The sequence below is a fragment of the Tilletiopsis washingtonensis genome, assembly GCF_003144115.1.
Source record: "Tilletiopsis washingtonensis strain MCA 4186 unplaced genomic scaffold FA09scaffold_9, whole genome shotgun sequence".
NCBI classification, from domain to species: domain Eukaryota; kingdom Fungi; phylum Basidiomycota; class Exobasidiomycetes; order Entylomatales; genus Tilletiopsis; species Tilletiopsis washingtonensis.
This window is the reverse complement of record NW_020312006.1, coordinates 260,730-276,774: the sequence shown is the minus strand read 5'-3', so window position 1 is coordinate 276,774 and position 16,045 is coordinate 260,730. Positions and strand designations below refer to the sequence as shown.

The window sequence follows — 16,045 nt, the reverse complement described above, 5'->3', positions numbered from 1 at the left end:
CCGTTCCTTCCCGCTGAGGCTTACTGCGCAACGACATTCATCCTGCGCATCGATCTCAATTTGCTCGGCATCGCAAGTGCGAGTGTGTGGAGCGAAGCATGAGCTTGCAGCAGCAGCAGCGGCGCGCGCCATGCTCAACGGCCCTCGCACGCGCACATGCCGGCGCCAACGGCTCGCAACCACGCGCGCATCCCTCGCCGTCAACTTCCACCGCTGCAAGCCCACCTGCCAGCAAATCCTCGGCAGGCTCAGCACTGGCAGCATGAGAGGTGAGCTCGGTGCACAGCTGACGTCTGAAGTCCTGCTCACCACCACCTCTCCTCTCTATCACTCGCGTCCAGGCTTCGCACGCGGCACGCAGCCATGCGTCTCGCTCCTCTCCTCGGGCTCCTCGCAGCCGCACAGCTGGCGCATGCACAGACCGTGACGCCCGTGTCGGCAGCGGCACCGGCAGCTGCGTCAGCACCGATACTTTCAGCGCCGCTCTCTGCGCCGCTCTCTGCGCCGATAGCGGCGTCATCGTCCTCGGCACCTCCCCTCTCGCTGCCCGATGATGCTGGAGCCTCGGCAGCTGCGCCCTCGCCTACCGCCTCGCAGGCGTGCGATCCACGCCGCAGTGTTCTCGATGCGCTCTCACATCGCTTCCGCTCTGACTGTGGGCCAACGATGTGGTGCGACTCGTCCTTCGGCGCCAACGACGTGCCCTCTGCGCCCACGCCTAGCGCCACAAACACGACTGATCCGGCAGCCGTGGCGCCAGCGCCGCCTGGACCTGCCGGCGCGCTCGTCGACACTTCATCGCGACAGAGCGACACTCAGGGGCAGAGCTCTGCTTCAGACGAGGGCGACGAAGGCGATGATGAGTATGCTTCGGGTGCAGACGACGCATGGGAGCGCCGGCTGCTTTCCGACCCGACGGCACTGCAGGCGCAGCGGCGCCGCGTCGTCGTGGCCGCTGCGCCTCCAGCTCGACGTGGGCGGGGTCCAGCCCACCACAGTGTCGTGCTATATCCTCGCGCCGCAACGGCCTCGCAGAAGGCTCCTGCACGGCCCACTACCACGCCGGGTGTCGCGGCTGCGGCACCAGCTGCGACGGTGGGTGTGTGCCGTCCCAAGGGATGCCGGCGCGACGAGTATCCGTTCGGCTATCGAGGCGTGCCTACTGCTCAGCTGCCGCCTCTCTGTGGCGCAGGCATGGTGCGTCGTGGCGTCGCGGATGGAGACGCGAGCTCTACGTGCTGACACTGCTGCAGTTCTGCCCCGATGAGGAGTCGGCCTGTCGTCCGCTCATTCCTCTCGGCCAGGCGTGTCCGTTGAACCGTGACGGTGAGCGTGCTGGCCACAGCACGCTGTCGGCTTACTGACACAGCCCCCGTCTAGACGCCTGCTCTGCAAGCACCAACTCGCGACGGCAGCTCGAGCTGCCGCCCTCTGCACTCGGCAGCTCTTCACCGGCAAGCAGCACGCCCAACGCATCGTGGCCGGCACCAGCGACGGTGTGGTCAGCGCCCAAGCCTCTCTGCCTTGCCGGCACATGTGTGCTCGGCGCTGTGCCGGCAGGCGGAACCTGCACGCTTGACCACACGCAGTACCTCGGCTACGACATTGCGGGCAAGGAAGTCGGCGAGACAGTCAGGTGCGTTGACCAGATCGAGCGCAGCAGCGCACAGCTGAAACCGTCGCTCAGCCGTGATGACTGCCTCGACAAGCTCTTCTGCGACGAGACGACGGGCACATGCGTGCCTGAGAAGGGCTTCGGAGAGGCATGTGCCGCGGACCGCGAGTGCCTAGAGGTGAGAGCTGAGCGCGTCCTCCTTCATGCTGGTGCCGAGGCTGATGCGGAACGAAACGCAGTACAACTGCAACAGCCGGCATACATGCGACCTGCCTCCGGAGGCGCCGAACCGGCTGCCCAGCTGGGCATTCGGCCTGATCGGGCTGGCCATCATCCTCAGTGCGTAATTGCCTTTCCTGCCGCTTGCACAGGCTCGGCTGACCGTCAGCCACCCACAGTCCTGCTCGGCACAGTGGCGATGCTCTATCGAGCGCACACCTCGCACCGCGCCGCTCGCGCCGACGAGATCGACCGCTACTTCTCCGAGCAGTGGACGTACCGGCAGAGCATCCTCTCGATGCACGCCGCGTACGTCATGGCCGGAGGGCCGCCGCTCGTGGGCACTAGTGCCGCAGCGGCGGCGCTCAGTCCGAAGAGCCACAGCAGCGAGACGTTTGGCGCTACGACGGCGACGCAGACCAGACAGCTGTTCGCGGCAGACGTGTCGCCGAGGAGCAACGGCGCCGACCTCGCCGATGCGGCGCAGGCGTGGAGCTCGTCCTCAGGCAACCAGAATGGCGCGGCCTCCGCCTCGGCGGCGCCAAGTCTGGCTCGCAGGAAGGCAGTGCCGACTAGCTAGAGCTGATAGAGAGTGAGCGAATGTAAATGAGATTCGACAGGCCCCTTCGATGGCGATGACCGTGTGTGTGGCTGGAACAAGACGCGAGGCGCGCAGCGCAGTGGGTATGGAGAGGGACGTGATGCGCGGAAGGTCGTGCAAAATGAGAGTGATGCGCGGCGTGCCTTGCGCCAGAAAGGTGGTGGAAGTGGGCTTCGTGACGGGGAAGAGAAGTTGGACCAATAGTAGTAAAGAGAGAGCGCGAGCGGGTGGCAGATGCGGCGGTGCGCTCCTGCGAGTGCCGAGCCGACGATGCGCAGCGGCGGGTCCTCGAGCGCAGCAGGAAGTAATAGTGAGCCTGCGCTGAGGCCTCGACGGACGAGAGAGGCAGTGCTGCAATGCGCTATGAAGCATACGCTCCATCGCTGGCGCGCTTTTCGTTCATGACCTCGAGCGGGTACGCAGCGTCGTCGTCGTGGCGGGCGCCGCCGGTCGGAGACATGCGCGAGCTCGAGCCCGCCGTGTGTGGCGCAGGCGACGCAGCGTTGGCGGCGGCGTAGAGGTCGCGATTGCTGCCCTTCTGTTGCAGCGTGGCACGAGCGTACTCCGAGTGAGCATCGCGCGCGGCGAGGAAGCCATTGTGCTGCAGCGCGTGCTTTTCGGCATCGCTGCCTGCACCGCCAGCAGCTGATGAAGAGCCGGCGACGCCTGGCCGGTCAGGCTGGTTGAAGCTCGAGCGTGCACTGGTGCTGCCGCCTCGCGTGAGGGGCGGCATGGGCCCGGAGCCGCCGGCTGCGCCCTGCGGACCCATCTCGGCCAGCGGCTGGTCCGCCAGCGTGAAGGCCACGCTGTCGTTGGAGTTGCTCTGCGTGTCCGTCTCGCGCTCGGGCACCTCGCGTCGCCGTGTCTGTCGGAAGTAGGAGCGACGCGTTTGCTTGACGTGGTCAAACGGCAAGAAGCTGGCAGGCAGGAGTCAGCCGAGTCGCCGCACAGGCGCACACACCAGCCTGCACTCACTGCTCTTCCATCAGGCGCAGCTCGGGACTCAGCGACGACGCCTCGCGCTTCTCGTCGCGCTTCTTGGCCTTGAGTGGGTTGTCCTCCAGCAGCAGCTCCTCGAGCTCGTGCGTGGCGTCGAAGTTGGCGCGTTTTGACTAGAGGCGAGTCAGTGGCCAGGCCTTCAACGCGGCTCAGCGGCAGATGCGACTCACATCTGGCTCGAAGGGCGGCACCGCCTCCTTCCTCTCAATGGCGCCCCAGTCCAGTCCGTCGAACCACGGGTGCCGCTTGAAGTCCTCGATGCCATTCTTGCAGCCGAGGCGCTTCCTTGTGTCGCGCTCCAGCAGCGCACGGATGGCACTCATGCCCTCGCGCGAGACGATGCTGTCCACGTTCTCCGGGAACGGGCAGCGGTCGTGGAGGATGGAGTGGGTGAGGGCGCTGTTCGTCTTGCCGCGGAAGGGCCGGCGACCGAAGAGCAGCTCGTACGCCGTCACGCCGAGCGACCACCAGTCGACGGTGGAGAGGTAGCCGCGCTTGGCGAGCACCTCGGGCGCCATGTACGCCATGCTGCCCGCCACGCTGCTAAGAGGTCGCTTGGGGCTGAAGTGCACGGCGATATTGAAGTCGGTCAGATGCGCATGGCCCTTCTCGTCGAGCAGCACATTGTCCGGCTTGAGGTCGCGATGCACGATCTGCAGCTTGTGCAGGTAGTCGAGGCCCAGCGCCAGCTCGGCCACGTAGAAGCGCACCACGTCCTCCTTCATGTTGCCGGCGCGGTCGAGGTGGAAGCGCAGGTCGCCGCCGAGCATCAGGTCGAGCACCATGAACATGTTCTCGTCGTCCTGGAATGCGTACTGCGGGCAGCGGCCTCAGCGCTGCTTGACTCATTCTACTCCACGCGACACTCACGCGCAGGTTGCAGATGAACGGGCTCTCCATCTCCTCTAGCAGACGCCGCTCCTGGATGATGTTGCTGACTGCCCGCATCTTGACGCACTTGGCCTTGTTGATGTACTTGAGCGCATAAAGATTCTGCCATCAAGCAGCGCATCAGCATGCCGCAAGCCTGCACGCCCCCGCTGCGATGCTACGTGACGCACCTTGGTCTGCTTGTGCTGCACGACGCGCACCTTGCCGAACGCGCCCTTGCCGACGGCGCGCAGCAGGTAGAAGTGGTAGAGATCCACGGGCCCATCAAAGTCTACCACCTGTGGGGCCAGCTTCAGGAGGATGCGCCGGGCAGCCAGCCGGCGGCACTCACCTCGGCCTTGCAGCAGGAGCAGATGGCACCCATCGTGCGAGAGTGCCCGACGGCCCGGCCGCTGCACTACAGGGTTGCGTGCGGCGAGAGCGCAGTCGCGTACCAGACGTGTAGCAAGAGCACGAGTCTCAATGCTGGCGTACAGTTCGCGCAGAGAGCTGCAGCGCAGGCGGCACGAGAGCGGCCGCTACGCGGGGCAAGAGCGCTGCGGCGGAGGAGATGGCGGGCGCCAGCTAGCGCCTGGGCGTCGCTGCTGCTGTTGCGAGAGGGGCGCAGAGAGTGCGGCTCTGAGAGGCGGCAGCGTGGCGGCTGGAAGCGCGAGGATGGATGTAGAGAGGTAGAAGAGAGAGAGCGGCGCTGGGCGAGAGAGGAGGAGCGGGCAGGCACGCGCACCGACGCGCGAGAGCGGGGCACGAGCGAGAGGCGCGATGCCGTGCGCGCGTTGCCGCGGATGTCAGACGGCCGGTGCGACAAAGGAAGCTGCGCGACGGACAGGAGCAGGCACGGCGCCACGGCAGGAGAAGCGAGCGCTTGGCTGCTGCGCCTGTGTGGCGGGAACAAGGAGGAAGGAATGGGTGGGTGCGAGAGACAAAGGAGGAGGAGAAGCGAGCGGCGGTGCTGCGTGATGCTCCCGCTGTTGAGGTACCGTCGCGCGGCACGGCGAGGCGGCGGCGCGTGGCTGCATCTGGCTGGCGGCCGCGGTGCGGCGGCGGCGCGCGGTGCGGTGCGGCACGGCGGCACGAGCGTCCGCTGCTGCTGCTGCTGCACCTGTGCTGCTGCCGTGCCCGAGCCGTGGCGTGGCGTCGGCGCTGCGGCGGGGCGGCCGCCGAGCACGCCGCTGCCGCACGCACCCTGCATGCGTCGCCGCGAGGTGGCAATGGCGGCGTCGGAGGAGGAGCGCACCGCTCGCCTCCTCCCTCTTCCTGCGGTGCTGGCAGGAAGAGGGAGGAGGCACGCATGCCTCGAACAAAGCGCAGGCCGGCCCAGCTGCTCCTTTGTGCCTCTAAATGGGAGCCTGCGTTCCGCTGCTTCGAGCTGGACGAGCCGATGCGAGTGCTGCGGCAGCACGTGCGCCTGCTATTTCCGCACAGAGCTGCGCTGATGAGGCGGCCTAGGAGCGCGGAGAAGGAGCAGCCACATCGCGGGCATGGAGCGATGAGCCCGATGGGTGTCGTGAGGAGGCGCAGCGGGCGCAGCGGGCGGGCAGCGTGGGAGCGCCGAGGGGCAGCGTCAGGCACGCGGCCGCACGCCCTCGGCGACCACCGCCGGCCGGCCGAGGCAAGCGCTAAGGCCAGCGTTGAGCCATCTCTCCTCCTCGCTTTTGCATCCCCTCTGCAGCTGCTGCGCTGAATGCGACGCAGCTGCCCGCTCCGCGAGTGTGAGCGGCGCCGCTCGTCGTCGAGCTATGCTCCCAGGCATGCACCCCTGCCGAGGGCGCAGCGAGACATCCCATGCGCCCACGTGCAGCGGCGCACGCTCGGCCTCGCTCGGCACGCTCCTGGCCATATAAGGGCTTGGCGACGTCAGCGCTCCGCTCGCTGCCGGATCGCCTAGCCGTGAGGGCTAGAAGCTGAGAGAGGTGCGGCTGAGCCTGCAGGCCGTCAGCGCAGACTCGAGACCGCTTCTTCCGCCAGAAAGTGCGCTCTCGCGACTACACTTGTCGTGAGCCGTGACAGCGAGCGAGCTGCTGCGGCCTCTTCTCTCTACCATGCTCGTGTAGACGCTCTCAGCAGCTGCAGGACTGTCCGTAATCCGTGTAGACGCTCTCAGCAGCTGCAGGACTGTCCGTAATCCGCATCTCTTTTGTGGACACTGCTCCATCTTCTCAGATCGTGGCGCACTCGGCGTCCGGCGTCTGCAGCGCCCAACTCCGCGCTCCGATGCCGTCGAAGCCACGCCGATGCCCTCTCGAGTCCGCGACTCGCAGCGAATACAAAAGGCTGGCCGGCTGGCTTTGTGCTAGTCTGGCCTCTCAGTCGAGATGCACGACGATCCGAGATCGCAGTGTTGCGCATTCGGAGCCGAGAAAGGGCGCCAGAGAGCCTGACACGGCCTGACGCGTACCTCCCCTGGCTGCAACTGCCAGCCATCTCAGCCCGGCCGCGACATCTCCTGGACCACCCGCTGAATATATGTGGACAGAGCTCTCATCTCGATTTCAGTGAGCATACAGTTGCACAGATGTGACGGGTGCGAGAATGACAGATGCCGCCGAGGTGGGTGGGCAGCAGCAGGAGGCGCGCCTCGGAACGCGGCCGCTGCACGACGGCGGCGCACGGGCGCACACACGCGCGACGTTGAGGCGCGCGCAGCACCTTCCTCACCGCCCTCATCCTCGCCCAGCATGTCCAGCGACCCCTACCACACCTTCGCCGCAGACCTGCGCAAGGCGCTCGCCAGCGCCTCGGAGCGCGCCTCTGCGCTCTCGCGCGCCCGCAGCTCCGGCGCCGCGCGCGACGCCCAGCGCAACGCCCACGACGAGCTGCTGGATGCGCTCGAGGCGCTGCAGGCCGACATTGAGGATGTGCGGCAGAGTGTGGTGGTCGTCGCACGCACGCCGGAACGCTTTGGTGTGGAACATGCGGAGTTGGAACGGAGGAGAGCGTTCGTGAAGGAGTGCGAGGAGGAGTGGCAGGTGCGTCTGTGCGGCTGGGTAGCACCTGGCGCGCTCGGGCTGACAGGGTGCGCACGCAGAGGCTTTCGCGCGCTGCGGGATCGAGACCGTCTATGGGAGCGCGAGGCGCTGATATGGAAGAGGGCGCGGCCGAAGACGATGATGTGGAGGCTTTCGAGCGGGAGCAGCAGCAGGTGAGTGTCGCGAGCTGAGGCGGTCGGGCACGAGGGAATGGCCAGAGAGTAAAGTCGAGCTCTTGATGAGGAGGACGGCGTTTGCACTGTAGCACGTCTGCTCTACTCAGCTGAGCTTCGCTGGCTCCATCCTTCAGTCGCTGCTGGCAAAGCAAGACTCCACCCTCTCGATGATCGGGCGCTCCATCACGACGCTGCGGGACCAAGCCTCGACGATGGGGCACGAGATTGCAGAGCAAGTCGAGCTCGTCACGACGTTCGACACTGAGGTGGAGCAGAGCCAGAGCCGCTTGAAGCGCGCCATGGGCCGCATGGACGAGCTCGCGAGAAGGAGCGATGAGCGCTGTGGAGGGTGGTGTGTGTGGTTGCTCGTCGTGGTGAGTCGCACGTATCGCAAGGGAAGGATGCGCTGCGAGAGGCAGCCTTGCTGATCGCTTGCTACAACAGGCGCTCTTCTTCGTCCTGCTCCTCGTCGTCCTCATCTAGCTCGGACCACGGACCGCGAGCAGCGGCCGCGCGGCTTGCCAAGCGCTTCGTCTCTGCTTGAGGACTTCGCCGAGCTTCGAGAGCGCACCATGGGCTCATCTCGCTCGAGACGCCTGCCGGCTCCATCGCCTGTGCCGCGCACAGAGTCGTGCTGCCGAGATTGCAGCGCAGCCGATCGTCCGCACTCGACTGCTCTAGCACGAGAGCAACTGCGCTGCCACCTGAGCAGGCGCGATCCGACACCCACACGGACCGCCATCGCAGCACCAACAGCGCATGGCTTTCCAAGGCCTCACCAGCCTTGCGAACCCTTGCCCGTGCTGCTTCGCACGCACGTGAGAGCGCTTTGACGAGCCGCTCTGCGATCGCGCGCCAAGCTTTGCGCACCACACGCAAGCACGCAAGGGCTTGCTCATCATCATGCGACCCTGGGGCACACTACGCTCGCCGCCAGCGTTCCGCACGCTACCGACGGCTTCGACGCTACGACAGGATGCCGCTAGCTCGTCGTTGAGATGCCATGAATGCTACGCAGCGCAGAGCAATGCACCGCGTCGCTACTTCATGTGAAAGCATTCCTTTGAAGAGCGGCTCCGGGCCGGTGCGGAGCCGCGTGGGAAGACGTGCGCTCAGCAGCTCGTGCTTCCGCTGCATGACAAGCGGACCTTCTGGACGGACGTCATGCGCTGAATAGCGCTCGTCGAGCGTCTGCACCACGCCGGCGACAGAGTCGGCTCAACGTCGCGCTCATGCTGAGGCCCCACGCTATGCGTGTGTGGCGTAGAGCACCTGGATCCGCGCGCGGACCCGCACTCTGACTTGCCTGCTGCTGCGGCTGCCGAGTCACGAGCCGAGTGATACCTCTCTTTCCTGCGTCCGTTCGGAAGCTCGCGGATGGCAAAGCTTGGCCGCTCGCTCGCCGCGAAGCCGCCTCAAGAGCAGCTGCGCACCGCTCCACGAAGGAGCTTCCGACGGCGCGAGCTGCTGCCGAAGCCGGCCTTGCCGCCGCGGATGCGAGCCCGACACCTTGTGGAGGTGGATGGAGCACGGCTTCGGAGAAGGGCGGTCTGGTCTTGTGCTGGCCTTCTTGACCCGGCGCGAAGCAGCAGACGGGCCGGCGCGGGTGAGCGGATGCATGAAGCGAAGCTCTCCTGCTCGTGCGAATCTCCTGCTCTCGAGGAGGCACCGGCAGCGAACTTTAAGGTTTGACGCTACCGCTGCCCATGACGCCGTTGCAGGAGCGTGAGACGGCCCTGGCGGAGCGGGAAATCCGACGAGAGCAGCGTCGCTCTTGCTGCTCGCAAGCCGTGGATGCGCACTTGGGCTGCCAAGCCGGCATGGGATGCTTGACGGGCCGGCCAAGCGAGGACGAGCATTCTTCCCACGCTCAGCACCCGGATCCGCCGGGTGGCTGCGTCGATTTGGCCGCTGGATGCTGCCTGCTGCTGCTCTTGCTTCGGCGTTGCGCCGCTGCGGCCGAGAGGCCGATGGCGCCGATACCGATGGGGCGCCTGACGCTGCGCTGCGGCCGGCTCGGGTCGCTCTTTACGCGCTTGCGCTTGCTGCATGACGCGTCGCGTGCCTCTCGCCGAGCCTCAAGGGCTCCCATGCCGGCTGCTCGTCCTGCCGAGCAGAGAGCGACGTCGCCGAGGCAAGACGGGTGCTGCGCCGCCGGGATGCGAGCGCAAGCGAAGCAGCGCAGAGCGCTCGATGAGGCGGATGCGCAGCGGCGGAGTAGCCAGCACAGGTGCACGTTCGGCTCGGGTGCAGTGTTGTGCTGCCGCAAGCCGGCATGCCATCCGCCTCGCGAGAGCTCGTGCGTCACCGCCCTTTCGACAGCTGCGCCGTGCCCGGGCGGACGCACCCGTTGCCCAGCTGCAGGTTCGCAGGTTGGCCGCAAAGACCAGCCGCTCGACGCCGACGACGCAGTACGCCGCTCGCTGCTGCCGTGCTGGGAACGGGAAGCGCGCGAATCGGGTGCGCGGACTTGTGCCGCGGCGCAGCGAGCGCGTCGGGAAGGTTGCCGCCGCGTTTGGGGCGTGGTCCGTGCAGCTGCAGAGCAAGACGCTCCGGAGCCGCCAGCCCAAGACGGGCTCGGAAGGAGTTCGTAAAGCTGCGCCGGCGCCCGATGAGGACGCACGACGGCGCAGCGGCAGGTCGTTGGGCTTGGCCGCGCCGCATGGGCCGCTGCATGTGGAGCAGCGCTCTGCGCATGTGGCCCTGCACCTGAGCATGCACCTGGGCACAGCGCTGCCGTCCGTGGCAAGAGCAGCAGCTGGCATGCGAGCGCATGAGGGCAGCTAGACGACGACTCCGCTGTGCATGCTCTCATGCTGGCCTTGGTCCTTCTCTCTTGGCTGCCGCTGCAGTGATGCGTAGGGACCCGGGCGGCGCAGCCGAGGTGCGGCCTTCCTTTGTCTTCTGGCCCTCTCGCTGCGCCGTGCAGGGCAGTCTGAGCCGTCTGGTGCCTGCGTCTGCCGCGGGTCGGGATGTCGTCGGTCTGCAGCAAGCATAGCTGTCAGGCAATGTAGAGCTTAGTGCAGCAGAAGAGGCCGGAGCCGGGCGCAGCGCTCGAGCAAGGAAGAAGGCCAGCAGTAGGGCGAGCGCTGCACGCGCCCGGCTCCGGGATGCAGCAGCCGGAAAGGCACATCTTGCCCACCTCGACGCCAAGGGCAAGGCGGCAAATTCGCCCGCCTCGCCACAGGACGGTCGCAAGTGCCTGTGCACGGCATGGCCTGAGTGGGCTACCTTCCGCCTGAAGGAGCGAGGCGGCCCCTAGCGCCCGAGCCCGCTGCGTCTCCTCGAGGCAGGCCTGCGGCAACGGGCGAGCGTCGGGGCGCAAGCGAGGGCAATGTGCGCCACTCGAGTGCATCGTCCCTGAGCCAGTCCTGGGAGTATCTACCCGAGCTAGCCCCTCTGCCTCGATGCCGGCGGCCTGCTGCTCGAGGAGGGCCCATCTGATACGGCTTTCCCAGGTGCTTGCGCCCGCCCAGGCACCCTCGCCACGAGGAGCCAGAGGCAGGCCGACTGCCAGAGGGGATATAAGGTTCTGCGGCACCGAGCGACGACCCCCTATCCACCCACCCCTGCTCACCGATCGCCAGCGAACAGCACGACTCGCGAAGAACGCCGCAGCGCAAGGCCAACATCCACGAGAAGGCTTAAGATGCTCGGCTTGGCCCGTTCCGAGCAGGTCTTCGCCACCTCCTCCCGTCTGCGCTCCCTCTCTGCCTCCGCCCTTTCGCCCGCCGCCATGAAGCTCGCCCGCTGCACGCCCCTGCCGGCTGCGCCACTCGCCCTGACGCGACTCACCAGCCCCTCGGAGGCGGCGCCGCGCCTCTCGCCGCCGCTGCTCGCCGCACTCGGCGTGGCGCTCGCGCTGCTGCTCCTCTCCGCCGTCTGGACGCACCGAGGCGCCTCACGAGCGGCCCTGCAGGCGCTGTCAAGTCGATCGAAGACGGCTCGACGTCACCTGGGCCATTCCCACGCCGGCGAGAAGGTGAGTGCGTCACGCCGCCGCCCTGCTCCCAGGAGGGTCCCACTTTGCGACTCGCGCATCGATGGGCTTGCTCGGTGCGCCGGAGTGGCGTGAGCGTTGTGCGCTGCGGCTGCTTGGAGGTGGTGGTGGGACGCAGGCTCTGCTCGCTTCGCCACGACCCTGTGCGGCTCCGAAAGCGAGCACAAGAGGCAGCGCTCGCTGCGGCGGGCGCGTCGGCGCGGCTCCGAGGGATGCCGGCCGGTCCGCCGCCGCGGCGCGTTCGCTGCTGCAGCTCGCACGCCGCGCCGCCGCACAAGCGTGGGCACGCCGCCGGACTCAGCCGCAGCATGTCTCGGATCCTCAGCTAGGCCAGCAAGCTGCAGCAGCGAGGCGAGCCATGCGTCAAGCATGACGACCTTCAGCGGCAGCCCAGCGAAATTAGGGCTGCCATAGAGCTCGCTGGCTGCGACGTCGTGGAACTCGCGGCCGCCCACCAGCGGCGAGCAGCCCGGAGGCAGCGCTGTCCGAGCGAGTCTGATGCTCACGCCCTGCTCGCCAGCTCTCGCACATCCCAGCTCCGCCTGTCGTCACGATCCCAGTGAGTGCAGGATGCAGTGCGAGGCAGGGTTATCGCTGATATTAGGCATCTCAGCGCCACATCCAGCTGTCGGAAGCCGGACACGAGGCCTATGCTCGCGCCCTCGAGGAGCACGGCGATGTCATCGTCGTGCCGCGCCACGGACGCCTCGAGTATGTCGTCGACTACCAGCACGTCAAGGTGAGCGAGAGCATTCTCGCGGCGCCTCAGTGCTGTGACTGACCATGCCCGACCCGCAGGATGTCCTGACAGACTCGCAGCGCTTCAGCTTCGAGGAGGCCGTGACGCGGATGCTGCACATGCGCTTCATGCTCTGGTTCAAGCAGGGCACCTTCGTCAGCGAGCTCGACCGCCTGGTGCAGGACGGCATCAACCCACGGCTTAACGCAGTCGTCGACAAGGGTAAGCAGTCGACAAGTGGTGCATTCGGCTGCATCTGACAGCTCATTCGCTCCCAGTGTCGCCGATCTTCGTGCAGGAAGTCGAGGAGCTCTTCGAGAAGCATGCCACTGCGGGAGCGGCCAGCGAGGTCGTGATCGAGAACCTCTACAGCTGGGTGCATCGCGGCATTGCACGCGCAATGGTTGTGCTGATCCTCGGCGAGGTGAGCGTGCTGCTCTTGGGGTCTCAAGGGCCGGGCTGACAGGGCATCATGCAGCGCTACCTCGACGAGAAGATGACGCAGCGCTTCATGGCCGTCGTCGGCGCCATTGCGGACCTGAGCGGCATCTACGAGAACGTGAGCTGCACGACGTATTTGCTGCTTCGCTCTCTGCTCACCTCGCACTGTCAGACGCACGGCTGGGCATGGGCACCGGCGCTCTGGTCGCTCAAGACGACGCTCGGCGCCATCTGCTTCACGATCGTGCCGCAGTTCTTCTTCTCCATCGTGCCGCTGCTGTGGCGCAACCGCGAGTCGCACCTCAACGCCGGCCTGGACGTCGACTCGACAGCATTTGCGCCCTTCTTCGACCTGCTGGCGGCGCGGCATCGCAACCGTGTCACCGACCAGCTGAGCTTCCTCAACTTCGTCTGGTGCGCCGTCGTGTGCCTCGGCATCATCTTTGCCTCGGTGCATCAGAGGTGAGCAGCGTCGAAGCTCGCCCTGCGCCTCTCCGCTGACTGTGGACTTGTGCAGCGCCGTGATGGCCGTGTGGTGCATCGCGAACCTCGCCAAGCGGCCCGAGTACATAGACGAGATCCGCGCCGAGTTCGACGAGGTCCTCGAGACGGACGCCGAGGGCAAGAGCGTGCTGGGCCTCGAGGGCTTGCGGCGCAGCGAGAAGCTCGACTCCTTGTGCGTCGCCCGTGCCTGTCGCTCTTGCCATCGCTGACGCTCGAGGTCTTTCAGCATTCGCGAGGTGCTGCGCACCAACAGCTCGCTCTTTGCGCCCGTGCGCTACACGACTGAGCCGGTGCGTGTCGGCAAGTACCTCATTCCGAAGGATGCCCTCGTCGCGCCCTACAGTGAGTGCAGCGTCTCGCTGCTTCCGTGCTCGACAGCTGACGCTCAGCATGCAGTCAAGCGAGCCCACGAGCTAGGCGACGGCGCCGCCGGCAAGGGCGCAAGCTTCGACGGGCGTCAGTGGGTCGGCGTCAAGGCGGCCGTGACTGGCGATGCAGCCTTCATCACCTTCGGCCTGGGCCGATGGGCTTGCCCCGGCCGCCAGCTGGCCATCGCAGAGCTCAAGATGATCACCGGCATCCTCTTCGCGCACTACGACGTCGTGCTCGACGGCGACGAGCTCGTGCCGGGCGACGCCATGAACCGCACGAGCGTCGGGCCGACGAACACGGCGCGCATCCGCAAGCGTGCCGGAGGCATCACTGCCTGATCCGGCTCGAGGGTGCTGGCTCCCTCGCCGTTCGTTCCCTGGTCGTCGACGAAGTCACAGAAGAGAAGCACTTGATCTGATTATCGCTGCGTGTTGATTGATGACGGTGATGATGAGTGAAAGTCGTGCCTGTACCTGTGTGCTGCTCAATGCCGCCTCTCGCGCTCCTTCTTGCGCGCCGCCTTCTCCTTCTCGCGCTGCCGCTCGCGCTCCTCTTCCTCGCGGTCCTCCTTCTGCGCCTGGCGTGCGCTGGGACAGAGACGTCAGCAGCGCCAAGGAGTGGTCGTCGCGAGCGCAAGCTCACCTGCGCAGCTCCTCGGCATACACGTCTGCGGCGCCGGCCTCCATGTCGTCGTCGCTGTCGACGTCGCGGTCGGCGTACCTGAGGAATCGAGCGGTGAGCTGAAGCGTAGCATGATGAGCTCGGTGCGACACTCACTTGCTGCGATCAAGACCCATGGCCTCCCAGATCATGGCGCGATCCACCTTCTCCGAGCGACGCTTCTTGCCCGGTCGCCGCTCCTCCTCCGACTCCGACTCAGTCTCGTAGTCCTCGCTCTCCGACAGCTCGCTCTCGCTCTCGTCGCTCTCCTCGTCGCTCTCTGCATACTGCGTCGACTTGCCCTTCGGCCGACTCGCCGATGGTGCTGCCTTCGCCTTGGCAGAGGCAGACGGCGAGCGACTGGCCTTGCGCTCCGCCTCTTCGCGCAGGAACTTCTCGCGCGGCGTCTCTTTGCGAGCAGGCTTGGCCTCCTTGCCTGCCTCGTCTTCGCTGCGCACCTTGCGCTTGCGCGGCTCGACTTCGTCGCTGCGCCGCTTCTTGTCGTCGGGGCGCACCTTCTTCTTCTTTGGCGCAGGGATGCTCGAGTCGGCGCTGACCTTGGCGCCGGGCAGAAAGTCGGCTGGGTTGCGGCCGTTGAAGGAGCGGACCGGAGCGACCTGGACTGGTGGGCGGACTGGCGGCGCAGCAGACTTGCCGAGCGGCGCCTTCGAAGGCAGCGGCGAGACGCTGTGCTTCGTCTTCGAGCTCGCGCCGTCCTTGCGCCGCCGATTCTCGTCGTCGGAGCTAGCGAACATGCTGTCGGCGCCCGAGTCCGACTCGCTGCCGCTGCCGCTTTGGCTGCTGCGCTTGCCCTTCGACTTGCGCGTCGCCTGGTCGGACGAGAGCTGCGACGCAGCCTGGCTGCGCTTCTGCTCCATGGCCTTGCGTCTGCGCTCGAGCGCCTGCTGCTCCAGCTCGCGCTTCTCCTTCTCGCGGCGCAGCGTCTCGACGTCGTTGGCGCGTGCCGCTCGGTGCTCGCGCTCGATCTCGTCGATGCTGCGATGCACCACGCGGTTCGTGCCGAGCGCCTTCATCTCCCAGCTCGTCTTGGCCGGCGCCGCACTGCTGCTGCTGCTCGCTGCAGGGATGCGTGCGGCCTCGGTGCTGCGGCCAGGCACCATGACGCCAGGCCCCTTCTTCGGCGCGCTCTTGGCCTTCTTGGGCGCAGCGAAGATGGCGGCCTCGCGCCGACGCCGCTGCTCCTCGCGCGTGAGCGCGACCTGCTCGCCGGAGCGAGAGCCAGACGGCCCCTCTGGCCGGCTCTTGCGCTCGCGAGGCTCAGAGGATGCAGCCGGCTGGGACGTGGCCGACGAAGCCTCAGCATGCCGCTGGCTCGGCTGCTGGGCAAGGCATGCGACTCACCTTCTTTGCCTTCTTCTCCGCCGTGCCCCTGATCTTCTCCTCCTCCTCCCTGCGCTCCTTCTCCTGCCTCAGCGCCCTGAGCCTGGCGCGCTCCTCATCTGCCTTTCTGCGCGCGCGCTCCTCGTCCTTCTTGCGTGTCTCGCGCAGCAGCGCCGCCTCGCGCTCGCGGCGCACCTTGAGGCGCTCGGCCTCGTCTGCGGCAGCCTTTGCGGCACGTGCTGCGGCCTCCTTGGCGGCGCGCTCCTCGGCGAGGCGGGCCTGGGCGGCGGCGGTGCGCGCGGCTGCGAGCGCCTGCTGCTTGGCGAACTGCGGCGAGACGAGTCAGCGCCTGCGTCGGCGGAGCGGTGCGGCGAGGCCTGCACGCACGCTGTCGTCTGCGGGCAGCATGCTGCGTGCAGGGCCAGCAGGCGCAGACGTGCGCGCGGAGTGCGAGGCGCGGACGAGGGGAGGACGTGGTCGAGAGAGCCACGTCGCGTCGGCGCGCTCGCGGCGCGCGCGCG

At 67.1% G+C, this 16,045-nt stretch overlaps 5 protein-coding genes across 5 annotated transcripts; 2 read left to right on the top strand and 3 right to left on the bottom strand.

The window, feature by feature from the left end:
* Window positions 1–1,502: 1,502 nt before the first annotated feature.
* FA09DRAFT_334098 (kinase-like protein) lies at window positions 1,503–4,689 on the bottom strand (the record flags this gene model as incomplete). Its single annotated transcript, XM_025743715.1, has 7 exons — window positions 1,503–1,670; window positions 2,012–2,015; window positions 3,411–3,547; window positions 3,605–4,249; window positions 4,305–4,427; window positions 4,496–4,603; window positions 4,657–4,689. 7 exons carry the CDS (start codon window positions 4,687–4,689, stop codon window positions 1,503–1,505), a joined length of 1,218 nt encoding a protein of 405 aa, XP_025598740.1.
* Window positions 4,690–7,000: 2,311 nt separating this feature from the next.
* Window positions 7,001–8,011, top strand: FA09DRAFT_334097 (hypothetical protein; the record flags this gene model as incomplete). The annotated part of the gene is made up of 4 exons (XM_025743714.1): window positions 7,001–7,291; window positions 7,351–7,464; window positions 7,575–7,819; window positions 7,912–8,011. 4 exons carry the CDS (start codon window positions 7,001–7,003, stop codon window positions 8,009–8,011), a joined length of 750 nt encoding a protein of 249 aa, XP_025598739.1.
* A 1,237-nt stretch (window positions 8,012–9,248) lies between these two features.
* On the bottom strand, window positions 9,249–10,488 carry FA09DRAFT_265177 (hypothetical protein). The gene has a single exon (XM_025739762.1). It carries the CDS (start codon window positions 10,280–10,282, stop codon window positions 9,338–9,340), a length of 945 nt encoding a protein of 314 aa, XP_025598738.1. The 5' UTR covers window positions 10,283–10,488; the 3' UTR covers window positions 9,249–9,337.
* Window positions 10,489–10,688: 200 nt separating this feature from the next.
* FA09DRAFT_329512 (cytochrome P450) lies at window positions 10,689–13,948 on the top strand. Its single transcript, XM_025742209.1, has 10 exons — window positions 10,689–11,449; window positions 11,988–12,026; window positions 12,081–12,206; window positions 12,266–12,428; window positions 12,485–12,630; window positions 12,685–12,765; window positions 12,820–13,109; window positions 13,165–13,323; window positions 13,378–13,493; window positions 13,548–13,948. The coding sequence occupies exons 1-10, from the start codon at window positions 11,117–11,119 to the stop codon at window positions 13,859–13,861; spliced, it is 1,767 nt and encodes a 588-aa protein (XP_025598737.1). The 5' UTR covers window positions 10,689–11,116; the 3' UTR covers window positions 13,862–13,948.
* On the bottom strand, window positions 13,756–15,991 carry FA09DRAFT_360191 (hypothetical protein). Its single transcript, XM_025745202.1, has 5 exons — window positions 15,912–15,991; window positions 15,546–15,851; window positions 14,301–15,478; window positions 14,166–14,243; window positions 13,756–14,110 (listed from the first exon to the last, which is right to left on the bottom strand). The coding sequence occupies exons 1-5, from the start codon at window positions 15,930–15,932 to the stop codon at window positions 14,008–14,010; spliced, it is 1,686 nt and encodes a 561-aa protein (XP_025598736.1). The 5' UTR covers window positions 15,933–15,991; the 3' UTR covers window positions 13,756–14,007.
* Between the last annotated feature and the right edge of the window lie 54 nt (window positions 15,992–16,045).